This window comes from Gallus gallus, chromosome 2 (assembly GCF_016699485.2).
Source record: "Gallus gallus isolate bGalGal1 chromosome 2, bGalGal1.mat.broiler.GRCg7b, whole genome shotgun sequence".
NCBI classification, from domain to species: Eukaryota; Metazoa; Chordata; class Aves; order Galliformes; family Phasianidae; genus Gallus; species Gallus gallus.
Window position 1 is genome coordinate 97,983,358 of NC_052533.1, and position 26,262 is coordinate 98,009,619.

A 26,262-nucleotide genomic window follows, 5' to 3' on the forward strand; every position below is an offset into this window, starting at 1 on the left:
TTCTCAGATTTATTTATAGCCATGCAGACAGTACCTCTGCAGTGCCCTGCAGCATACAACACCTCGAACTCGGCTTGGCTTTTTTCTGTTAGGTTTTTTTGCCCTCTTTCGTTTTGATGGATTGTTAATTGTAATCTAGACAAGTTCTACAAAAGCTATATGAAACCTCTCCAGACTCGAAACCATCAGATATAACAAACAGCTCATAAGGAACTGCTGTAGAAACAGAAAACAAGAACAAAATAAAACCAACTTTCTGTGTTCCTGCAGCACCCAGCTATTTAGTTTAGTGACAGCAGTGATCTTCAGCAGAGGCGTATGTGTAGACCTTCCTGACACAAGGATGATAAGTCAGAAAAAAAAAATCTAATAGCATTCTGAGGAGCACCATATTCTAAATTAGAATGGCATATCCTACAAATAAGAAACCATGCGACAGCAGAAGAGGATTCAGGAGTTTCCAATCAGACAAACATGCATACCACTGATGTTGGGAACGGGAAAACAAGTGACTGGTTGACACTAGCAGCCCAAGCACAACAGCTTAAATCATGACAGTCCCTTGAGAATAGCAAGAGAACAGAGAGGAGAAGAACTGGGGACGTTAAAAGAATGGACTCTGGGATCTGCAATGAGGGTTTCCAGAATAAGATCTTCAACATATACTGATATAACTGTGACGTACGATGACAAGACAGCAGTGCTTTTTAAACCTATAATTTCAATCTAACAGCTCCTGGGAATCAGAGTTATTTCAAAGGGAACAGGGAGTTAAGAAACCCATTTGGCAGTATGCAGCCAAGGCACCAGTTACAGCATCTTTCCAGAATAAAAACTGTGAGAGTGCCAGGTTATTCCAACTGCTGTGAAAGGTGCAGTGACGACTCATGCCAAGATTTTTCCTGTCTTTTCGACTTAAAATGGCCTTAGAAAGGAATGACAGACACTGCCTACACTCAAGAGAAACTAGAGATCTCCAAAAACACGATACACTGAATTTCCATTCCAGCAATCTTAACTGTGCAGCCGCAGCAACGTTAATGCCGAGGTTGCCTCTGGCAACCACATATCTTGGACTACAGCAAGTAGCAAGCGGGAAGAAATGACACAGATTCTGCAGAGCCAGCTTCCACTGCTGAAACGCAGTCCCAAGTTTCCTGGCTTTGCCACAACCTTGCCAGTTACACTGCAGTAGAACCTAAAGATGATGTATTGCTGGACGAGTCGGATCTGTACAAAGGTCTTTTGGGATCAGTGTTGTCATATTTTCTCTTTAAATTCAGGTCTTCTGAGCACCCAGCCCTCCTTCTGCCCAGCCAAGTCAAACATAAGGGAGAAAATTATGACATGAATATGCCTTTCTAGAGTATGAAGGAAGAGCTGAAAGGAACCTCCTCAGTTCATGATACCTATGGGGAAAGTGAGTGATTACAGCCGGCGTCTACTCGTTAACAGTACAGAGCAAATGAACTGAAAGCATTTTTTAAGAAGGGGACAGGTTTGATTATTAGATGTTCAATTCAAAATCAGAAGACTTATCCATAACATATACAAAGACCCCATCACAGAGCATCACCTCCAAAATACAGTAAATTCATCACCGTATAAAATCACAGCTGCTATCTCATAGAGTTCTACAAAAACGGGTATGCATTGTCAAAGCACTGGACAGTAGTTTATATGAAACAGCTTAAATGCAAGTAGATCGTTCTCTTTAAGACACTGAACTTCAAAAAGCTACCATCCAGGCTGACTCCACACCAAAGGTACTTCATCTCACACATGGAACTGAAGTTTATTTAAGCAGTAAACCGGCACATTAAAGTGATATATCATCATATCCAAAGAAATACAAGTATACATAAGAAAGTACACAAACCAGCAAAAAGGTTCCAAGCTCCTTAAAAGTGGGTAAGTTGCAGTATTAAGTTCAAAAATTCTTTCTATGACGTGCTCTAAGTGGGATGGTGTTTTTCCACAGCTGCTTCATTGCATTTCAAAATCTGGGAGCGTTCAATATACACAGAAGACTTCAAGGTATCTCTTCCAAAACAAGCTCAGGCAGCATAATTTTGTTCTGCGTATAATAAAGTCAGGTTGGGCTGGCAAAGAAAAATAATTTGCTGCGCTTGATGTCTTCAGTACTAATGCATGAGAAAGGAGCTGAAGTCAATACTTTTCCTGATGCAGCCACAAGTCTTCTTTGTCACAAGAGCACACTGAAGACTCACGCTCAACTTGATGCCCACCAGGACCCCCAGCTCCTATCCTGCAAAGCTGTGCAACACAGCAATTCTCCTCATTGAACTTTACGAGGTTCCTACCTGCCCATTTCTCCAGCATGACCAGGTCCCACTGGATGGCAGCACAATTCCCTGGTCTATCAGTCACTCCTCAGAGTTTTGCGTCATCTGCAAACTTACAGAGGGTGCACTGTGCTCTATGATCCAGATCATTAATGCAGTGGTTAAATGGGACCAAAGCCAGTGCTGACCCCTGTGGTACACCACGAGTTACTCTCTTCCAGCAAGATTTCGCATCACTGACCACTACTCTCTGGGTCCACCCGCTCAGCCTCTTTCTTATCCACTTCCCAGTCTGCTCATCCAGACCCACTCATCAAGATCTTTTCTATAAGGATCTCATGAAAAGTGGTGTCAAAATCCTCAATGAATGTCCAGGCAGAAAGTACCTACTGTTCTCTCCTCATCTATCAGGCCAGCCACTTCATCACAGAAGCTTCATCAAGCCTGACTTCCCCATGGTGAATCCATGCTGACTAGTCCAGATGATTCCCGTGCCCTTCACATGCCTAGAAATGCTTTCTAGGATTAGCCGTTCTATTACCTTCCCAGGGATGAAGGTGAGGCTGACTGGCCTGTAGTCCCCGGGTCCTCCTTCTTGCCCTTCTTGAAACAGGAGTGACATTTGCATTCCTCCAGTCTTCCAGCACTTCTCTCAATCACCACCTCAATTAAGGATTATAAAGAGTGGCCTCAATAATGCCCCGCCAGCTCCCTCAGCACTCACCCATGGGTGCATTCCATCTGGGCCCACAGACTTACGTACGTCCAGTTAGCTTAAGTATTGCCTGACCTGACCTTCTACAACCACAGATGTTTCCTCCTTGTTCCAGATTTTCTCCTTGGTCTATGGGACATGGGATTCCAGAAGTCCAGTGTTGCTAATGAAGACTGAGGCAAAGAAGGTGTTAAGCACTTGGCCTTCTGCATGTCCTATGTAACCAGGTCCCACATCTCCTTCAGCAGTAGGCACATACTTCCCTTTTATCAGCAATGTAATTACAGAAGTCCTTCTTGCTGGCCTTGACATCCCTGCCCAAATTCAACTCCATCTGGGCTTTAACTTTCCTAACCTAATCTCTGTGGGCTTGGACAACAACAACGGATTCCTCTCAAGTCTCAGCCCCTCGTTTCCACCCTCTGTATGCTCTTGTCCAATGTTGTGTTTGTTGGAATGGTCGTGAGCTAGAAGATGATCCTGGATGTTAAGGAGTTTACCAAATGATCAGTAAACATGTGCTCCTACACCTGAGATAAATATGAAAACCAGAAGTATTTCCAGAGATTTGCTGCCCTTTTAAAAAGTAGAGCTGCATCAGAGCAACAAAAAAAGCTCTTTTAAAAGAATGGGTTGGATATATTATCAAGTATGCCATATTTATAATGCACTGATATTGCGTGCGATGCACCAACAGAAATCAAGGAGATTACATATTAAGTCGTTTGTTTTCTTTTTAAGCAGGAGGAAGCAGCCACTGTGATACGTCAGCTGTTTTCCTAAATATGAATACTGATCGAAATAGGTAGCAAAGTTAAAAGCCAGAGTTATTTCACAAAGGGCCTGGAATTCATTCTACAAGCTTCTTACAGCCAGAGACTCCAGCTTTCTTTCAGTGTACCCTACCAAGAATAGTGCTGCCATGATTACCTTCGGATTTTTCCTCCTGAGTTTATCCAATTATTTTTAAAAACCCTTTGAAATATTTCTATTTCACCTTACACTACGGAAATACATTTATTAATTTTTAAAAATTAAAGAAAAATAAACTGCCAGCATTAAGCTGCAACCTGCATGTTACTGGCAAGCAAACATCATTCAATATTGAAAAAAACAAAGCTAAGATGCCTACAAGTGGAAGACCAGTGTTTACCAGTGATTCAAACTACTCTAATAGATAACCTCACTGATCTTAAAATACAGACAAGATTGGAAGCACTTAATTGCTTTGAATTTAATTTTATAATACTTCTTGGGGAAAAAAAATAGGTGACACAGTTGGCACAAATAAAAAAAAGAACAAGAAGAATGTTATTTCTATCAACTGGTTTTAAGCCATTCATATTCAAATCTTTGTAAAAAATAATCTAAACAGAACCCATAACAGCCACTGCCAATGAATATCACTCACCTTTCTCTTGAAATATCAAAAACATCGTTATTGAGCTGAGTTTGTAGGATATTTCAAAGAAATACTGCAGCTGCCAGATGACCTATGTTAGAAATAGTCGTGGTCTACAAAGCACAATAGCTTATACTTCATGACCTGATACTTCAACACTGTAAGTCTGAATGATCAGGAATAATCAGTAGATGAAGTTCCAAGATTAATACCCACAAACAGTCATTGCTCTCAGGTATTTAACCATATATTAGAGCAATAATACAGAATCTTTCTTCTTATTCCATCCTAGCACTTGAGAAATAGCTCTTAATTTCACCATCAATTTGCACATAGATGTCATAATGCAAAAAAAATCTTAACAAGAAATCTAATAGGCCTCGACATGCACAGCTCCAGAAGGCTTGCTCTAGGCTAGCCCTGTTTATCATGGGAAACATCAGATTTTTATCCACACTACTCACAACGACACACTGTCAGCATCCACACTGATAGTCTATTCACCGAGCATTTTTCTTACAAAAAGCTGAGACAATGCCCATTTTTAATCCTAAAAGGGTTTGTTTTTCCTCAGTCAAAGGGGCAAGGACAGCCCATATGCAGCTATACGGCTTGAGAGCTGTGCTTGTACAGATGCTGACCTGCATGCTTTTACTGAGGGCTGGCCTAAGAGAAACGAGAGCTGAAACCTTTTGACTCTCATCCAATGCAGAAAAGAGAAGAATACAGTACAGCAGCATTTCAAGCCAGATAAAACAAACTCTTTTTTTCCTTTATATTTTCTCTCTGGGTCAGAATTTCATATTTACTCCAGCTTGCTCCTGGCATGTTAGTGGCCAAGAACCACAGGAAAAACACAATAAGCATCTGTCTCAAGGGTAAAGTGCAGCCACAGATGATTTCCATGAATTCTGATAAACAGAACATTATCTACTTTATATACTGGGTAAAACACAGACTAACAGGAGATTGTCCTGAGGTTAAATATGGACAAAGGTTTCTTTAGTTTCAACAACAAGCGCTATTAATAACATGGCAGAACACGCAATAACTTCATCCAAAGATATTAATGCTATTATTTACTTTAAGCCCCAAAATCTAGCACTCACATGGCTATTTTTTTTACATTTTTCCTATTGAAAGAGCACCATTACTGAAGGAATGCCACGTTATTAGTGATAAAGGAAAGTTCATCTTAACCCTCCATTATTGTGAATTCTCTGCTTGGAATTTAGCTCTCTGGTTATCCTGTTATCTTGCCAAATACACACTAAGCATACTAAAATTGGTAGCTCTTAATTCTACTAGGATAAAGACTTAAGAATTTAACAACAAAGCATTATTCATCCCAAAGCACTCTCTCTGTCGAAATAACAGCAGTAGAAATATTTTACTACTGATCACTGTGAGTATTTTAGACAGCAAATGATGCCCAAAGTCCTTAACAACCAAAACGACATAGAAGTGCTCTTTCAGTACACACTGAGTAAGTGGTTAATACGGTGTAAGGGCTATGACAGAAACTCTTCCTGCTGGTGCAACTGTTCTTTACTTGGAGGAGGCAGGATAACTAATTAATTTGGTAATTACAGGCTCTTAGACTTCAAAGAATATTAGCAGATTTGAACAGAACTACTTAAATAAATAACTTCCTCCTGTATTTTTCTTGTATTTTTTTTTTTAATATTTTAACCTCCTATCGTTTATAACAGGTTTTAGTGATGCTGAAAAGCCCAGATCTGCTGTTTAAAATATTCGAGAATACAGCAGATCAGCTATAAAACTTCCAATTGGATGCACCTGTCTGATCTGAATTGCAACATTCCAGATACTCTCCAAGCTATAAAGCAGTAATCAGGATGTGCCTAATTATCTCAGCTGACAGCTGCAATAGCATGCAGCATTCTGTGCAAAGACCCATTTCCTTGAAGATCCAACCCCAAAGCTGTGTGCTTTTCCCAGTGTGTGTCCAAAAGAACTGGACATCAGAGGTCGAACATTAAACAGAACACCAGAACCCTTCTGATTTTCACCAGTTTCCTTGTAAGCAGCATCCCAACAGCCTTACAAGGTGTAGGGGAACTGTCAGGTCAGGTCTTGAGCTGGTGATGGAGAACCTGGTGAAGGGGTGTGGCTTGCCCAGTGAGCACAGGCACATTGTTTGTATCTGTGCTCCCTGAATGCCCGGAAAGGGTGGGGCCAGGGCAGAGCCATGCTGGGCTCATGTAAGGGCAGCCAATGAAGGGAGAGCAGCTCTTGGGCCAAGGCTGCTTCTTGAGGGGTACTACATGGCCAGAGAGCCTCTTCACCAGTGGGGTGAGTTTAACTCTTCTTTCTGTATGTGACTGTTGACCTACCTGCAAATACTCTGCCTGGTATTGTCAAGAGAACCTGTCAGAAAAGTCTTCACTCCTTTGTGAGCAGAACACAGGGTAACTTTAAAAATAAATGAATTTCATGCTAATGACATCCAACTCCTGCAAGTGGTACACTATGCAGAGCCCATCTAAGCAAGCTTATGTATCAGACATCATTATCTTCTAGGGACACACACAGCTAGCACTGCAGCACCTCCAGAAGCACAGGACTCCAGCTCTCAAATCTCTGGAAGCTGAGTACGGCACATCCCACAGTTAATCTGGAAAACAAACATCTGCTTTACAGTTTGCTTGGTCACCACTCCCTCTCTGACAGGATCACGAGCTCCATTCCCTCCCTGCCTTCCCTTCTCAGAAGTAAGCTGAGCTAATGCAACTGCTCTCTCCAGGAGGCAGCTTACTTCTCCAGAAGTAGTAGTTCTAATGCGAGCCCTAACAGCCCTCACTTCCCTACAGGGAAATGACCAAACGTCTCATACACGTCCTAAATCAAAACCCAAACCATTTTTATTTTCACTGGGTCTACGAGGCTTAGTGACCATTTTCAATTACGTCCTATGGATTCTAATAGCTGTTTACTTTGCATATGCAGCAGTTACTCCTACGTGTACAATTCTTTATTTTCCAAACATCTCTTCTTAAAAAGAAGAAAAAACACTGAACACAACGCTGCATACAGAATCACACATTCATTTGAGTCGGAAGGGACTTTTGATGGCCATCTACTCCAATTTCCACATCACTCCTTTTAGAAAGTTAGTTCAGACTGACACATTCAGATTTCAAATTCAGATTGTCTCTGATGATCTAAACACACTCATAGCCACTTGATGCCAATTCATTTTTGTAGCAACCCTACCCTTTAGCCTATACAGTCATTCCCCCAGAGCCTATTTATTCTGTTATAGATAGTAATCAGATCCCCTTTCAGTCATCATTTTACTAAGACAAACAAGCCATGCTATTCTACTTTGTTGACATTAGTAACTTTTCCTTCTACCATCCCCAGTTAGGTTTATTAACCCCGAAAAGACGTTGCCAGGAATGTATTTAAAAAAAAAAAACTAACTTAGGACATCACCACAGCCTCATTTCTGCCTGTTTTGGTGACCTGCCATGCCCATAATAAGCCTATGACTATGTATTAGTATCTAGTCTTACTCCTTCATCGCTTCCAACTAAAATGAGAAAGCATCAAAGCATCAGCTCTATTACTGGCACACACCAAAGGCACAGTTTTATCACTCATCCACTGTCCTAACCTCACAACACCAGCGAGCTCCACAAGCACAATCCCATTCACACCAAGGTCACAAGGGAACATACTGAAGATACTAAGCCAAGTTCTAACGTGAAACGATCCATCCTTTGGAAGCACAATAAAGATATTTCTAAGAGTCCAACATTTGCCCTGTGATTTATTTTATAGCTTGTTCCTTCTCCATCTTAGTGCTTGCCCACCAGGCTTCTTCACCCGCAGGTACTGGTTTTGCAGATACCTCTGTATGAAGTCATTTGACAACTCTAAATCCAAGGGTCAGGTCAGCATTTATCTGTGGAGGGGGCACACAGAAGAGACCAAAGGAGAGGCAGAGAGCAGGCAGGGGGCCATACACCACAGTGGCACTGTACGCAGGGCACTCATGCTGCATTTTGTTCCATGTTCCATTTACCCTCAGTCTTTAATTATTCTTTCCTCCAAGGCTTCGCATACTGTTTAGGTAAGATCTACGCAAGCACAGAAGAGTCACATTAAACATTACTCCGAGTGAAATCGCATTTTGACAAACATAGGAGTGACTGAAGTGACTATCGCTTAAAAATTCAGGCAAGCTACTATTTCTCCTTTTCTTCCTTCTTTGTATTATTAAAAAGCAAGTACCTGAAGTCCTACAGCACGGTAAGAGAATCACAGAATCACCAAGGTTGGAAAAGACCCACAGGATCACCCAGTCCAACCATCCACCCATCACCAATGGTTCTCACTGAACCATGTCCCTCAACACAACATCCAAACGCTCTTTGAACACCTCCAGGCTCGGTGACTCCACCACCTCTCTGGGCAGCCCATTCCAGTGCCTGACTGCCCTTTCAGAGAAGTAGTAATCTTTAGCAAAGTGTCTGAGCTATCAAGACTTTCTTCTCATGAAAAAAAAAAAATCAAAAATATTTCTTTTAATTCAATTCACATAACCACATGTTTCTAAATACCTTAAAACTGTAACACAAAACATGACATCTGCATTGCCCAATATTTTCAAAGCAATTAAATACATCTACACTATTCAACATCATACTGAAGGGCAGGAGGCCACGATCACTACGCATCAGATAAAAACTTACTACCCAAAGGAAAATAAAGTGACTGGGGCTCTAAATTGTGCTTCTGCATTTTTATTTTCAACAATACTTCTTCATAAATTACCTTATTAGTCATTTTACTGGTTTGGTTTCTTTTAAGCAATTAGCTCACATAGACCTATTTGGCTCATCTGACAATAAAAGCCTTACAATTTAACGACATTACAGAGGGAAATACAACACTTATCTAATTATTCAGTCATTTTTTTCCATCCTACATATAATAAGTTCTCTCTAGCAGGCATTTCCAACTCAAATTAATGGCTCGTAAGCTAAGTATGTAACAAAGACCTGTGTGACAGACTTCTTCCAGAGACAAACTTGGTCAGAAAGTAGAACGCACTCACAAACCACAGCCAAGACAAAGCAGGAGCAACTCGCAGTATCACAGCAGAGTTGGTGCACTACATATCCAGCTCTATTAAGTGATGCATAAAACACCTTCTCCTGTTCAAGGTAACATTCTATTCTTCAACTAGGCCTTAAGCAACGGTACAACATTCAGATGCAGTACAGTGTTTTTATAATACTGACATATTGTAGTGATTTAGAACACTTACTTGAGCTATCAGCAAGCAGAACGAGTGGGCACTTCATACAACAATGAAATGGTGAAGGTTTTATACCGATGGCTGCACTACAAGTATAAGCTGGTCATGCCTGCGTAGTGGCTCTCACTTTACTGAAGATGCAATACTGAGTCCTATGAACTGAAGGGGAAGGACAGAACATCCCAATCTGTACTGCAGCGTTCTTCTTTCACTGTATGAAACAATTCCACTACTGAATTTCATCCAACACTTACAGTACACTTGGCCTCACCTGGACCCTGCTCATCAGGCAGTCTTAACACTGTGGTAGAAACCTAAACGTGAACCAACTCTTAAGCAACAACTGGTAAAATACAGAACAAAAAAATCTCTTCCCTTCTCTTCCTCAACACATCCCCACTAACCACTCCGTGTCTTAAGTTTCATTTCTACTCAACTTGAGAAAAAATACTAACAGATACTGCATTTGAGTCAGAAAACAATGGAGAGAAACACGAGATGATTAAACAACACCAGGAAATCTTTTTGGATTTAAAAGGAAAGTCAGAGACCACTTGCTGAATATTCATTCTATCTCACTGTTTAGTTCCAGAAATGTTCTGGAATGAAGACATCAGAAACTGACATTCCAACCTTTTCTCTTTTTTTTTTTTTTTTTTCCTTTTTTAAATGCACCTCTCTTAGAAAGCTGGGACGTCACGAATGCACTGGTCCTTTGAATAGAGTGAAAATAGGCTTAAAACGTGATCTGAGCCAGACACACACAAATAAGGCAGCAAGATCACGGTTAAGGAGTTCAAATCCTGCACTCCAACGACGCCCTGGGCCAATTCTGACAGCAGATCTTTGAGGGCAGGGGATAGATTTAACATAGAGCTATTTTTACCTTTCAGTTCCACCTTCACAACTTGCAGCAACACACACCCTGTGGCTTCTCGCTGTGACCAACAGCAGGGTAATGATTACAAAATAATCAACAGCATTAGTTTGGTGTTATTTAAAGGGAAACCTGCATTTCAGATGGAGCTGTGATATTCAGTTGAACTGCTGTTTGCCTTACCTGGAAAGAGTTGTTTGAATCTACGCCAGCTGATAGGCAATTTTAATACGCTAACAATTCTAGAGTGTGAATCAGATTAATAATGGGAAATTAAGCATCATCTTCTACAGATCTCTTCCAGTAACTCAAACCACAGAAGTGAGTATTTTACTGCGTGGTGACATTCATAGAAGTTGATTTTAGGCTGCTTACTCGCCCGTTCATTTCTGGCCTCAATAAAACTAGAAGAAATGGAAACGTGTCTCTCTTTTGAGACATTTACAAAGGTGGCATAGCTGGATTTCACACGCTTGTAAGCAACAACTTCCATAAGGGATGTCCACGTAGGCTATTCATACATCCTTATAGCATCTGACAGGACTGCTCGTCAGACATCTCTGAAGCACGCGAAATACAAATTCTGAATACTGCCTGCTAATCTTCCAAGGCTCATCAAATCAGCGAGTCTTGATTTTCAATTACACGTTGCAAAAGCAGGTCTTATGACTGATGTAAAGATCTGGAGAATGTTTTTTAAAAAGGACCATCTTCCAAGAACAACCTAAATGCAAGTTACATGCAATTACATCACTGACTCCTTTGATTTAAGGAAAACCAGCTGAGTTTCCACCACAAAACTAGAAAGCTTTGACTTGAAAACTTCAAGTGCTGCCACTTCACTGCACAACCGCTAAGCAGCTAAAAAAGATTAAAAACAAAAAGTATTTACCCATAAGGAACCAATTCCAAATTATCATAATCTTCCTTAAACTACAGCTACAGACCACGACTGCATACATGAGTCATGTGAAAGGACCCTAAGAAGAGACAGAAGATGAGAAACACCAAGTAGTTGATTTGAAAGGTGGAACGCGGTCCAATTCTCTCTGTCCGGTCCTAATCAAACCCAAACTTCAGCTTTGAAAAGCTACACTAAATGCATTAGGCTAAAACATAGCAGAAAGCTAACCTGTAGGTGCAGTGTGGCTGAAGACATGGATACAAGGGCTGTGAGTCAAATTCTCAGCTCTCTCTACTGAGTCTCTGAAAGCAAAATCATACAAAATCTACTGTGTCTTAGTTTCAGTCCTTTTAAGAACATTTTTTTCCCCTTGACACGTTTGCACAACACTCCAAAATACATTTATTTGCCTTGTGATTCCCCTCAGGTATCCCCGGATGGCCCCACAAGCCGAAGAAATGCAGCTCTCACAGCAGCAGAGGGAATCGCCCAACACCAACACGCTATCAATGGCTCGCTAGGAATGCCAGGTACTACAAGAACAGCATTCTAATCTTTCTGACACCAAAGCAAACACAGTGTGCTAACCACCATGGGACAAGTTCACAGACTCCTTTTGAAAGGCGTGGGATAAAATTCAGCACATGGTTTCACTGTCTGAGCAGCGACCAACAACAGCTTCATCAGACAATGCTGAATTTTAAGCTGTTGTTAAGCGTTCCTCACATAAGTACTACCTACTCTTTAATTTAAGTCCTTGTTTGCAAGAGGGCCATCTAACACATTTCACTGCTACCCTTAAGGTCAGCAAATTCACTACAAGTCATTCTATGAGGCAAGAAAACCTACTGAGCTATTTGTTCTTTTCTGATGGCTGGACATAAACTGGATTTCTGTCACACACACACTTCAACAGCATTAGGACAATAACACCAATACTGGATAACAGTCCCAGTAAACAACTCTGAATAACCAACTACACTGAAAAAAAGAATTATTATTCTCTTTTTCTCTTTTTTAAATGATCATATGATTTTCCTTCATCTAAGTTACACTTAGAAATTCTGAGTCATGCACTCTCTTAGTAACCAACCATTTCTCAAAAGATAATACTTGGTATTCTCTTCAGCCAATACCATACTCTTCCGTGCAACACTTCAGAACTGAATGACTGTCTGTGGCCCACAGACCTTTCTGAAGGCCTCAGAACAATAAGCAGTTGGAAAATATTTACTGTGAAAGCACTGCGTGCTCTTTAAGTAGGTAGCTCTTGCTGTGGTGTATTACAGTAATAATACAGTAATAGAGAGTGCTTGCCATGGTGTCCCACTGCAGTTCCATTATGCTTCAGACTTCGGGTTTGCTCAGTCTGCTCAACATTTTCCTACTATATGCATGAGCCTGAAACCAAACTTTATGCCTACTGAACACGTTTTGTAAACACACATGACAACACTGATTACTGTCTGACAATGCCTTCATTCTGACCATTTCTACATCTCGTACTTACTGTGTTCCTCGTCACCAACACTGCTCCAAACCACGCAAACGTGGCTCGCTTCCAGCCTGAAGACAACGCAAGATGCAAGAGCTTCAATGCAGCTTCCTGCAACCTGCTCTTGCATGAGTGCAGAGCACTGAAACCTGGGTGCAGACGTTCTAACACAATACAGAAGTGGGGGGAAAAATAAGTTCCCACTGTGGTTTTGGCTGTACCTTTGGATGTGCAATTTAAAAAGTGCAGCTATCAGGAAGTTAAGATGCGTGATACAACAGAACTGGGGTTTTTCTGGATTGATTTGATGGATCTCCAAAACAGGTAAAGCTTGAGAAGAGCCCCTTTGATAAAGCAGACTTCAGTCTTATTGCCAGGAGCCTGGCCAGCCTAAGGCGTCTGGGGAAAATGCAGTGTTTGTCTCTGATATGAGCATCAACCTGCTCTAGTTGTTCAAATCCTTACGTGGACAGGGGAGGATGCTCTATCCCCCTTAAACAATGAAAAATGAGCCTAATAAAAACAAAACAGTACTTACAGGATTATACAAGTGCGTGTGCCAGCACCAGTCACAAAAGGTAAGATATAAGCAGAGCGTATGAGCGAGACCTCCTTATTCTAGCACGTTTGCCTTTGCTGCTGTTGCGTTCGGTTCTTTTTAACACATACACCTTTCAAGGATCACTCTGCAGGAGCCTCCCTTTCCACGACTATCCCATTCGTGATTGGTGAGGAGGGGATAACACCCCGTGCGCCAACAGCGCCGACCGCAGCCCCTTCTGACAGCAGCGCACCCGATGGGCTGAAACATCCCAAACGTGACGTGCCCGAAGCCACCTCATCCCGGGGACCTCCTGCCCGCCCCTACCTGCGGCGGACAGCGCCGGCGGAGATGACAGGAGAGCCGCTGCCCGGCACCCCGCTGCGGGGACGCACGCATGGCAGGGGGCGGTCGGAGCCGCGCCGCCGGCAGAGCGGGCGCGGTGCCCGCCGGGGGCCGGGCCGCGGCGCTGCCGGGGCCGCGGACGCGCCGGAGCCTCCGCGGGATCGCAAGATGGCGGCGGCCGAGCCCGCTCCCCGCCTCGGCGGCGCCCCCCCCCCGCCGCCGCCGCCGCCGCCCCCACCCCGGCGCCGGCGGCCTCCTCGAGGGACCCGGACGGGCAGGGCCCGGCCCCGCGGCGCGGAGCGGGGTGAGGCTCCCCGCGACGGCCGGGGGAAGGGGGACATCCCCCTCCCCGCCTGCCTCGCGCCCCGCTGCCCCTCACCTTTGAATTTGAGGTCGGTAGGCGGATCGAGCACCAGGATCTGCTCGTGCTTCGCCAGAGCCCCGGCGGCCGCCATCTCGCTCGCTCGCTACGGCGGGAGGAGGAGAGGGGGAGGGTGGGAGGAGGAGGGGGAGGAGGAGGAAAAGGAGGAGGAGGAAGAGAAGGAGGGGCGGGACGAGGAGCCCGGGGGGCGGCGGTGCTTCTCGCTATGCCTCGCGGCGGGTGCGAGCCGCTCTGCAGCCCCGGCGCCGCTCGCTTCCCACCTCACACCAGCGGCTCAGCGGCCCCGGACAACGCCGTCCCTCGGCGGGCACGAGGGCGGTGGCGACAGCGGCGGAGGCGGCAGTCGCCGGGCCTGCTGTGCGCATGCGCCCGCTTGCTTGCTCGCTCACTCGCTCGCTCCCCCACCGCCGGTTGACAGCCCTCACGACCGCCTCGCGCCAGAGCCGAGCGGGAAGAAGCGGCTCCTCCGCACCCCGGGAAGAGGCTGTGGGAGTGGTGCGCTTGCGCCGCGGGAGGAACTACAGCTCCCAGCATGCCTCGCGGCGGGAGGGAGGCAGCGCGGCAGGCGGGCAGCCGAGGTGCATGCTGGGCGTTGTAGTCTTTCTCAGTGCCTGGGTGGGCGCTGAGGAGGGAGCGGGGCACCTCGCAAGGCTCGTCGCTATCCCGAACCCAGAGGCAGGCTGGAGTAGTGTGGCTTCGTGCCCTTCCTGGCGTCTCAGTCTAGTTTCATTAAACCTGTCGGAGGGAGGGTGAGTGGGGTGATAGGCCTGGGTGGTGCCATTTGGAGAGACGAAAGGGCAAATTGGGCAAAGAGTGTGGAAATGCCCAGGGTTGGTGACAGCTCCAACCTGAGCCCAGGATCCGCACAGACAAGCTTTGAGATTCAAGGACTAACTCCTCATTCCCAACAGGCACTCGCGCCTGCCCTGGGATGGCTGCCATCCTGCACTAAGGCAGCTCCAGCGCTTTGAGAGGCTGCCCTGAGGTGAAGAGTTTCACCTCCAGAGTGGGCAAAGCATACCCTCGAACACCACAAAAAGCCACCCTGAAATGGGAAGCTTTTATTTGGTTGAAGGCTTAGGGACTCTATTGCAAGAGACATTGAGCTCTTGCCAAATCCAGTCTCTAATAGTAGAACAGAGTGAGAGATGTTCACCATCCTTCTTTCTTCCACTTTCTGTCAGTGTTTGTATCATGGACCTTTCCATTAATACTGTATTTTCAAGTGGATGGTACATTCTCGGGTGTTTTGAAAGAGAAAAAACAGATAGCCAAATCCATCTGAAATTTAGTGATTCTGATCCCCACCACTAACTTTTTAAAAATCTGGCCCTAGGATTTATAATTAAGTTTGTGATCATGCAAGATTGGAGTACAGGTGATGGAACTGATGTCAGAATGACTAAAATCTTGTTTATTTTTCTTCTCTGGCAATATGGTGTAGGTGTGCTAAGAACGTGTATGGAAACATAAAAACCCACTTGAAAAATATGTCCCAATAATGAATCAATTGAAATAACTTAGAATCATTGAGTCATTGAGGTTGGAATAGACCACTAAGACCATCTATTCCAATTGTGAACCCACCCCTACCGTACCCACCAACCACATCCCTCAGTACCATACCCACACCGTTCTTGAACACCTCCAGGGACAGTGACTCCACCAGCTCCCTGGGCAGCCTGTGCCACTGCCTCACCACTCTTTCTGAGGTAAAATTTTCCTAATATCCAACCCAAACCTCCCCAGTGCATCTTAAGGCCACTAAACTTGAATGCTTTACCTTCACATTCATCAGTAAAAGTTATGGGTTGCATCATTTCCTTGGTGAAAGAAAGAGCTTTGAGGCCATTACTTAGGGGAGGCCATCTGAGCAATTTGGGTACGGTCTCTGCCTGGGCTTCAGCAGGGCCTTCACTCTCTATTTCAGCTGTTTGCCTCTGCACCAGGCCTGCACACATCGTTCCTTCAGCACTTTTCTCAATACCCCTCTTGCCAAGAGCAAATACCAATATGAGCTTGAATATCATCAGTGACTGAAGAAGAAATGTGAGAAGTGCTGTAGAAAAGCACTTTGGCATACTAATACGTAATTGGAATTGGCTTCAGTAGGTGGAGTTCAGTGGCATATCTGTGAAAACTGGCTGTAGTTTTCCTGCTACATACTTATTTTATGATACCTCTAAAGCAACACTGGAAATTGCTGCCTTTTGTTTATTTACAGTGCATTATTTATTCTTACCTTTGGACTCCAGAAGGAAAACAGAGTGTTTTTTAATATCAAGGTAGTTTTTCTTCTTCTGTTATTGTGAGCACTTACTCTATAACCTCCGTGCTTTCTCCATTTCTGTTCATGAACCCACCAAAGATTAAGCCAGAGTGTATGCTTCTCTGAAGCAATAGTTCAGCTCCAGAATTATGTGGTAATTATATACCTGAAGAATTTCTGGGTCTCATTTTTCAAATAAGTGAGACATGAGGAGCTGCTGCAAAATTCTAAATACCTCCAAAGGTTCTCCTTTCTCTTTTTAATGGGCTATAAAATAATAGAAAGAAGTGCAAATTCAAGAGAAGCTTCCTCTATGTGAATTTAGAGGACAAAAATACCTTTGCTTTTCTAAGTCTTTTATACATCTTTTATATAAGAAACACCTTATTAGGCAGTTAATGAACGGTAAGCCGTGGCCTCAAGCACACTGTTGCCCCTGTGAAGAGCATCGCAGCATCACAGGCTGGAAAGGACTCAGGAGGGCTGTAGTTCAGTTTCTGGCTCAAAGCAGGGTCAGAACTGAATTCAGGCCAGGTAGCTGAGGGTTTTATCCTGTGAGATCGTTAAAACCTCCCAGGACAGAGGTTTCACAGCCTCCTGGGTAGCCTGGCTCAGTGCATGAATCTGGCTGGTCTGTGTTTTATGGTAATGGCCAAGTTAGTACATAAACACTAAATGAGTGCATTAATGATAATAATGCACGAACATGTTTGGTTTTTTTCTTTAATGTAGTTGTTGTTGTTAGAACACATTTTCAAGCTTAATAAGGCATTCATCTGTTTTGTTGCATTTAATATAATTTCTAATCTAAAGCTTTTATTTCACCTAAGTTAATGCTATTTTTTATATTAAACAAAACCTGTGCTGTTGATCTGCAGTATCTGGCAACCTTCTCCAACATCTGAGTCATTTCACTTGAACACCTCATCGCACAGTTCAGGAATGAAATTTTGGCTCTCTTGCAGTCAATAGCAAACCTCTCACCAGTTTCAGTGAGATGTCATTCCAGAAGCAGCTCTAGTATCTTTATCACTGCTTGCAGGCAGCTAACATTTGCTTAATCTGAGGTTAACGTTTGTCCTGTGTGTTTGTAGGTCTTAATGTTTATTCATACTGTGAATTCAGCAGCATCATTATTATTATAATATCTCAGTTTGGAGATTGCTTGACATTTTTCAGAGCTGTTTGCTATTAAATATTAAATGAGCTTTCTTTATACCTGAGAAGTATCGATGTAGGCTCGGTTTCATAATAGTTTTTTCCACTGTTTATTATTCAGGTAGTTTATTCAGTCCCGCCAACTCTGAACTTGAAAATGTCTTGCAATAAAATAATATCATGACTTGCTTTGCAATTCCTTCGTGTTATTAAGATTGTCAGAAAAAGTAACCAAGTGCCACATTACTTGTCATGTTAATGGAAAAACCTCAGGCTCACTCACCGAAGTAACATATGTATCCTGCACTGCCAAGTCAATGAATATTGCAAAGTAAAGCTATATGGCTGAAAGTCTGTTTTAATTTCTCTTTAAGGAAATACCTGGCCTCTTGGTGCTGCAATTTGTCTTCTGAAACACAAAACTATTCATAGCATACACTTAGATTACAGCAGGCTGTGGTCATAATTTGCTTAGCAGCTAATGAGTTCCATATATAATTTGAGGCCTACTTGTTATATTGTAAATCATAGGTGAAATTACAATCCATGCCTTTCTGAAGATTTATGGCACTACTCAAATGTTACCACAGGCTAGAAAAGTAGATCTGAACTGAGTATCATCAAGTTTGTTCGACTACAGTGTATTTCTCTACCGAATGAGGTCATTATAAAAACATATGATGTGTACTGAATATGCAAGTGGAGAAAAGCTAATAACACATAACAGCATTCTGATACATTGCTGTGGTGAAAATTGTTGTATGAATGTCGTAACACGAAAATGCTTTGATTGTTTACTCGTGTAGGAACAAGATAAAAATGGTATTTTGCCTTCGCAGTTGGAAGTACCATCTAAAGAACTGAATGAGTCCTGAGCCAATTTTAAATGTGCTAAGGACCATTAGTCCTTTGGTAAAGGACAAAGTTGCTGGGGAAATAGATGTTTGAATATTGTTTTCAAGAGTTGGTTCTTAAAGTCCACATGCATTCGCGATGTAATGAGACAGTGAATATGCAAAATGTAGAATGTGTGTTGGTGGTTGTTTGCTGATGTTGCAGTCCTAAAAATGCACAAACTCTATGGTGAAAAGTAGCCAAAAATAAAAGATGCGTAGATAAGCATATAGATCTAAGTACATAGCTAAAGCTCTCTTTTTACCAGGAGTAAAACTGTATTAAATTACAGTTTCAGTCTGAGAAGAAATCCTGCAGAAACAGCATGACAGTGTCCTGTGGTCAGTGCATTTCTTTTCCACTTTGGTATTCTTAACCATGGTGTTTCTCAGTCTGTTCTGAGAACTCATCTGGCAATAAGGATCCAAATTCCACCTTTCATTTACTCTGTTAATACACACAGCAGCTCAGAGATGCTAATTCTGCGTCTCTCGGGAGACCCCAAGAAGCCCTCAAGTTACATCTTCAGATTGTGCCCAGGTTCTGTTCTAATGGGTCACGAGGTAAATATGAGCTAATAATGTACTGATGTGCATAAGACAAGCATTGTACTGAGACTGTGCACGACACACAATTTCCCTCTACTAAACACTGAAGTGCTGTGTTCAGTTTTGGGCACTGTCCTTCAGGAAAGATGTGGAGTGACTGGAACGGGCTGCCCAGAGAGGCTGTGAAGTCTCCTTCTTTGGGGATATTCAAGACCCACCTGGACACCTTCCTCTGCAACCTGCTCTGGGGAGCCTGCTTCAGCAGCGAGTTGGGCTGGGTGACCTCCAGAGGTCCCTCCCAACCCCAACAATTCTGTGATTCTGTGAACTGAAGGGAGGCCAGAAGAGAGCACCGGTAATGGCTGAGGTCCAGAAAGCAGGCAGACTGAAGCGTAAGAACAGATCAAAAAACTGAGGTTGTTTTGCCAAAGGAAGACATAACTGAGTCATGCAGTGATAATAGTTTTCAGATACATTAGAAGCTAATGCAAAGAGGAAGAAAATAGTCTGCTATCCCTTTCTTTGGTTAGGGCAGGAAGTCATGGGTGTTGAATGGAGCAAAGAACTTTTTAATGGTAAGAATTGTTAGCTGCCTGGAGGGGCAATCCATGGAGTCCCAGTCAGTGACCTCCGAGAACAGGTTAGATGTCTGTTGGGAGGCATAGATCGATCTGATCTTGCCTTGAGATGTGACCTCTGAAGTCCTTTTCAATGCTATGATTCTCTCTTCATATAAATTCCGGTGTGCTCAGAGATTAAAGCGATCATCTGCAGTGGAATCGTACATTCCCCAAGGTCTGAGCCATGGTCCATTAAAATCAGGTGGAATTCTTCCAGTGCCTTTATAAGCATTGGATCAGGCCCTAATTGAGTGTGTAATTTGGAGTTGAGTATGGAATTTGGTCGACAATTCTGTTAATGGCATTTGCAAATGAGAGGAATCCAACTCCTTTTCCCAGGGTACATTAGTTTGCAATGGTTACAAGAGAAAGTAAACACATGCTGAACAACCAGTACTTTATTTTTATGCAGAACTGAGTAGAGATGACTGAAGACAAAGACAAGAAGAAGATCTCTGGGGAAAGTTTAGCAGCTTTTCTCGAAGAATATTTTAGACAGCTATTTTTACGTCAATTAAGACAGAAGGAAACAGCAAAAAGCTACGTTAACCACACTTGAAAAATACATAGATATCACAGATGTGAGAATTAAATGTTTGTCTCTGCTCTAAGGTCAAATTAGCAGGGAGCCTTAAATTGGGCAGAGGAAAAGAAAGGGAGATGTTAAAATTCAGGCTGTCGGTGGATTCAATTGCTTGCATAGTAACTGGCGGGGAAGGATCTGCTCCCCTGTAGCCTGTTACCAAACTGCGTAAAGATGTTACTCAGCTCTAGAAGATCAACTAAATCACAAGCACTTATGCCAGCAAAAGCTCTGCTTCTGCAGTTGCACATGTTTGCATCCACTGAAATCCAGAGGAATTCTCAAATGCATACACTTAAGGGTTTGCAGCTTTGCAGCATCACGGCTCGTGTGGGCATCTGTGGCTGCTCTGCCTTCATGGGCTTCACCCAGCCCCTGGAAATGCCTTCTCTTTCCCACTCCTGTTGAAGCAGACAAGGGCTCACAGCACTCTTGGAACAGATGCCGGAAGCTAAGGTTACTAACACATGGTTAATACACAAACGAAAGATCTTTGCTCTTGATTAATTCATTACATCTAGAAGTAAAGATGCAAAGTTTCTAGAATCATGTCCCCATTCCAGTCTGTTGCAAATATCTTCTGTATCTGCACACAAGCTTGAGCATTCTACCTGAAAGATTTACTTACTTTGCATTCCAGGGGTAAAAAGTCTGCCTAATATTATTGATGGCATCTTTCACTGCCAAATACTGAATTATTTATGGCTTAATTGTAAAAATGATACCCACGAGAAGCTGTTTGGTTGCAATATGCAATTGATACACCACACAGACGGGAACGTGTCTTTCAGCCTTTGTTCTGTTACATCAGTGCATCACTGAAACCCGGGTAGGAACAGTTTGCAGAGGTGGAAAGGAAATAGAGCATTTTCACAGTATCACAGAATCATTAAGGTTGGAAAAGGCCTCTTCGTTCCTTGCTTTTTTCCTTCCCCGAGTAAGGCAAATAGAAATAAGGAAAATGAGTATCTATAGTGTCCATTCATCCACTGGGCCAGCACCAGAGGCTTCAAAGAGATGCAAGTCCCGCCACCAGCGGATAGGGAGTAGCATCTCATCCACATGGAGACTCATGGTATTTTTAAATACTGACTGACAGCTTAAGATCTGAAGAACAGTCTTTATGTTGTTTTGTTCTTATCGTTGTTTTCTTTCCATTTCCAGCAATTTTTGTGTCATTTGCCAAGTTAGCAGCAAAGATGTTATGTTTCCTTCCAGATCACTGATAAAGACATTGAATGGCAATGGCTCCTTTGAAGCCGTTAATAACCCATTAGAAGAGAGTAGAAACATGCTGATATAGCTGCTAATTGGTTCTGAGGGCATGTGATGCAGGTAAATTGATTTTGCATAGTGCTGTTTGTTTTTTTTTAACCAGACTGTCATGCAGAGCTACACCAAATACCTTAAAGTGATCCATGCTTTAAATCAATGCATCTACCTTAAGCAACTGCATTTTAGTCTCATCTCTTGCAGTTTGAAAGCACCTATTTTAGATATAAAATGTATCGATTAACATTACATATGCTTTTGTCTGTGAATTAATACCCATTTGCTTCCCATGTCTGTCTTGACATTATTTTGCCCAGGGTTTATGTCATGCTTGCTATGATCAGAACCCGTTGTGTTTATTCTTTGCAGTGCACCACGTTCACTTTTTATCCATTTCCCTTTTGCACCAGGATTTGTTCAGAATGAATATGAATGGCTCAAAGAGCATCTCCACCAGTTTTTGCAATGCTCCTGGGAGCATTCAGCCCCGAATATTTAACTGTGTTTTGCTTTCACTGATGAACGTTCTCTAACACGTACAGTGACAGAGAAATTCATATCAATTCATTATTGTAACAGAGAAAATCAAGCTTTTCAAAGTAGCTTAGTAAAAACTCTGCTTTCTTATCCAGAAACTATTCCCGAGGTGCATATCTAGGTTTCACTCACATTAGAGGCAAAAAAAGAAATTACTGTGTTTGGCTCTTGTTAGCTACTCAGAGACAATACAGTTGTGAGGAAAAGAGCTGAGCTGGATTTTGGCTTATGCATCATTAATGAAACTTTTAAGTAAGTTAAGATGTGGGATGTTCCATTTTGGGTGTGGCTAAGCCAAGATCACTCCGTAGGCAACTTTCCTATCTAAAGCTGAGTTTCCTAGGCTGGCATTTAATCTTCAGCACGTTTTAGGAGGCATCCTCAGGATGGTTTCGATGGGCAGTAGAACAAGGAATTGAATCGTTACATTTTTACCAAGCCCTATTTTTAATCTGAGAATTAGACTCTTCCCTGAAAGCTTTAGGTCATGAGGTTGGGAGAGCCTGTGTGTGTCAGTGACATCGCACGTGTTTCTCCCCCCCTTTTTTTTTCCTCTGTATTTATTCAGAAGTGAAATGAGGTTTCAAATCTTACAGTTTCTGCTTTTTTAGAGGAGAAATTGGATAGAGAATTCAAAACAACTCACTTGAGCCAGTTTTAACAGATTCCAGTAACTTTTCTTTATAAAAGACTGAGGGACTGCGGGCTTCTGGCCATGATGCTGCAACTAAGCAGACTTCAGATCTGTCTCAGTCTGGATAACATAGACGGATGCATCCTTAAACCCAAGTAGAAGCAGTTCATTTGATGGGATGATCACAACAACGTCTGACTACTTTCCTAGAAACTGGTAGAACGGTAGAGTTTACCCAAGCTGAGCTTAATCAGGACGTTGGCCCATTTTCAGTTTTACTGTCTGTATTACCCTCACACAGCTTGAGTAGCTAATAAAATGCAAGACTCTCCAACATTTCGTCATCTGCAGATTACAGGCGACATCATGAGGAAGTGGAAGGTCTGCAGTTCGCTCACAGGAAAACATAGAAATGCACCAAAATGCCCCCGAAGCTCTTGTATGTGACAACACCGAGGCCAGCTCTGAAGGAAGTGATGGGGTCACCACGGAGGCCTGAGTTAGCATACACACCAACCTCAGTCCTCAGAGCCTCAGAGTGCTGACTTGGAACCGCTTCTACTCAGAGGCCTCATAGAAGGAGGGCAGTTCAAGAGAGAACAGCTGCATAAATTGGAGGCATTCACCTTACTGGGAGAAAAGTAACAGTTTGCGCTGCACCATAATCGGTCAAAATCTCAGGCTTCATCAACCAGTGCTGAGTACAAAAGTATGTAAAATGACAAAGTAATGGACATCCTGTGCCGTCACAGTAACAGTTCTGCTTAAACTTGCAGGTGAGGATAACGTTTGAGAGAAAATTCCTGCATCGCCTCATCGCACACTTTCTACAGCATGGGTATGTATAACACCAGATAGCTACTTGGCTCCAAACACAACTTGCCTACATTTCTAGTATGACCCAAAGATACCAGGAGGCAGGCACATATTCCCAAATTCTAATTACTTGCCTGTGGCTGCCTTAAAATGTGCATCGTAATTATCTGACTTCCAGGATTTAGTTGCTATGCCTTGGAGGCCCTGCTAAGAGGAAGGACAATTTCCAGCGCTGGTTTAAAACGTCAGGGAGCACAATGTCTTTCCTCAAACATCCTGACAACTGGGAGCCTCTCACGGGAATTCTGGCACTGCTTCACCGAAAAATCAGGCGTTCTTCAAAAGCAGACCTGTCAGGAGGCAGCCTGAATAACACCAGGCTCTCCCTCACTACCAGAGACACGTGCTGAGTCATCTTGCCAAACTGCACGGTAACCACTTTCCTGGAGCTCTGAAACCCGTAGCTCCCGGACATCCTCATCTCCCTGTCACTGCCGTGGTGTGAAACAGGCTTCTCAGACGGATGCTCTCTTTCTAATCCGGTCACCACTCGGGGCCCTGTGTGATTTGCAGCAAGATGAGGTGCGGTGTCTGAAAGGAATGCCTGCTGACATCAAGATAACTTGATGACTCAAGTCTGGTGGATTTTCTAAGGCATCAGTTCCCTCCTGGGAAAAGTAAAACAAAATAATCCTCCATTTTATATTCCAGTGATGGATGCTTTGTTATTATATAGCCTTTATACTCCCAGCAGCAGGTACTGAAGAACACGAAGAACTGTTGTGTTTAAATCACTCAATGCAAATCTACCTGGGCATGTTTCTTACCACCTTGCCCTTTCTTCTGTAGCCTTCTCTGGAATGATTTGCCCTTTTCTTACAAAACAACCCATCATGCCAAGACATCTTTTAGCTGAAATCTAGCTCCCTGGAAAGCTAAGCCATGTAGGGAGAATGGCTATATAAGTGCACGGCAGCGTGTTCACCAAAGTCATTAGTCCAAGGCTCCTACTTGCTGACCTGTCACAGACTACGTGAATGGGCGTCATCTTTTATGCAATGGGCTTTGTACTCTGTACGTTCAGGTACACACACAGATAAAGTCTTATTTTTCACAGGTGGAGTCTTTAGCCACCTGAGGCACTCTTCATCTTGTATTTGTTTACGCTCGTTTGTGGGCCCGGGTTCCTAAGTAATGATGGTGTTAATGAGGCTGTGCCATGAAATGCGTGTATATGCACTTTGACCATTTATGATGTGATAACCCTTTTACATCAAATTTCCGTTTCAGATATCTCTTTTGTTCCTCGTCTGTCACCTCAGTGGGGTTGTTACCAACCTCCAAGAGTATCTTCCAGGGTAGGGCATCATTATGTTGTTTCCTCCTTCTTTCTTCTTCGCTATTTTATTGCCAACGTGACATTCTGGCTTTGTTCTCATTTCAAGAAGACTAATTCCTCTTCAAAAATTCTGGCTTCTAAAAAGGAAAAACTATCTACAAGGGCTGCTCCAAAAGTAATGCCTCCTATGTTATCATGTTGGCCCACAACATCAGAGGCAGACATTGGTGTACGGCAGTATGTATCCAATACTGCTGAGAAAGAGAGTCACCTCCATTAGAAACGTCAGCTGCTGGTAAGACTTCTGTCCTTCCGTTCTATGACGGTGGGGTGGAGAACTGGTCAGGTGCCAACAGGCAGTTCAGGTTGCCACCTTGAAAGCAAATTTTCCCTGAGGATGGAGAACGAGTGTGGCAAATCTCAGAGGACAAATGGTATCTCCGAAGGGAGTGGCACCAGGAAAGCATTCTTATTTCCAGTCCCGAATGTCTCAAGAAATAGCACAGAAAACCTACGCATTTATTTTGAATATCCCTTCTGAGGGCCCTTAGGAGATTCCTAGAGCACATTGTAAGCTTTTTTGGTAAAGATGTACAGTGCAAAATTGTACCACATAGGGAGTGATGAACACAGAGTGTAACTTGGATAGTTGGTAGTGATTCTCTGTCTGCTGATGATTTGTTTTTTTGGTTTTTTGGTTTTTTTTTTTTTTTTTTTGCAGAGCTGTTGGATTGAAAAGGGATTGAAATGCACGGTGTTACCCAGGCTGCATCCATTGCTCTTTCGTGCTAAACTGCTATGAAGCTTCCCAGCTTGTATTTGTCAGCACAGCAGCCTGGTTCTTTGAAGAGACAAGAAGCAGGGATTTCTTCTGTAAGGTGCTTAACCTACATTTCAACCCTATTAAACAAGCGAAGAGAAACCGGTACTGGGCTTATTCATTTCTTTCTTATTTGCTAAGTCAGTACCAGCAGTGCTATCTCTTGCCCCCCAAATCATGCTGTACTGTCAAACAGGAAGAAACGTGATGTTCATTTTCCTCAAGGGCATCTCTTAGGCATGTGAGCTGACTTCCTTATTGATTGCCACTTGTCAATATGTAATCGCAAGCCGAGCAATTGCCTCTCTCATAGTCTGCCACAGAGCATTCCCCCAGAGCTCTCTGCTTGTTGGAGGGGAATAGGGATTCGGTTCCGAGGTATTTATCCTCTTATTTCAACACGTATTTAACTATAGTAAAGGGAACAGAAATGACATTGACTAAAGTAAAATAAATGGGCATTGAATGGGTTTCAGGGGATGTGTGGTTTTGTTTCCTAAAAGACCCAGAGTGTG

At 43.1% G+C, this 26,262-nt stretch overlaps 2 protein-coding genes across 3 annotated transcripts in view; one reads left to right on the forward strand and one right to left on the reverse strand.

The window, feature by feature from the left end:
• Positions 1 to 14,382, reverse strand: part of VAPA (VAMP associated protein A) — a 31,904-nt gene extending 17,522 nt beyond the window's left edge. For both annotated transcript variants that reach the window (NM_001389455.2, NM_001080869.3), the window contains exon 1: positions 14,255 to 14,382. In NM_001389455.2, coding sequence (NP_001376384.1) covers positions 14,255 to 14,330 — 76 coding nt within the window. In that variant the 5' untranslated portion in view covers positions 14,331 to 14,382. The remainder of the gene's footprint in view (positions 1 to 14,254) is intronic.
• A 188-nt stretch (positions 14,383 to 14,570) lies between these two features.
• Positions 14,571 to 25,853, forward strand: LOC101751230. The gene is made up of 5 exons (XM_046938053.1): positions 14,571 to 14,835; positions 16,482 to 16,542; positions 23,549 to 23,610; positions 24,879 to 24,946; positions 25,649 to 25,853. Exons 1-5 carry the CDS (start codon positions 14,621 to 14,623, stop codon positions 25,660 to 25,662), a joined length of 420 nt encoding a protein of 139 aa, XP_046794009.1. The 5' UTR covers positions 14,571 to 14,620; the 3' UTR covers positions 25,663 to 25,853.
• The last annotated feature ends 409 nt before the right edge of the window (positions 25,854 to 26,262 follow it).

Excerpts from the sequence above, each read along its gene's own strand:
- LOC101751230 (XM_046938053.1), top strand. The coding sequence starts at position 14,621 with ATGCGCCCGCTTGCTTGCTCGCTCACTCGCTCGCTCCCCCACCGCCGG. Across the intron at positions 14,836-16,481 it reads GCGGCAGGCGGGCAGCCGAG|TGCATTATTTATTCTTACCT; the intron begins GTGCATGCTGGG and ends GTTTATTTACAG. Across the intron at positions 23,611-24,878 it reads GCACACTTTCTACAGCATGG|ATATCTCTTTTGTTCCTCGT; the intron begins GTATGTATAACA and ends TTTCCGTTTCAG.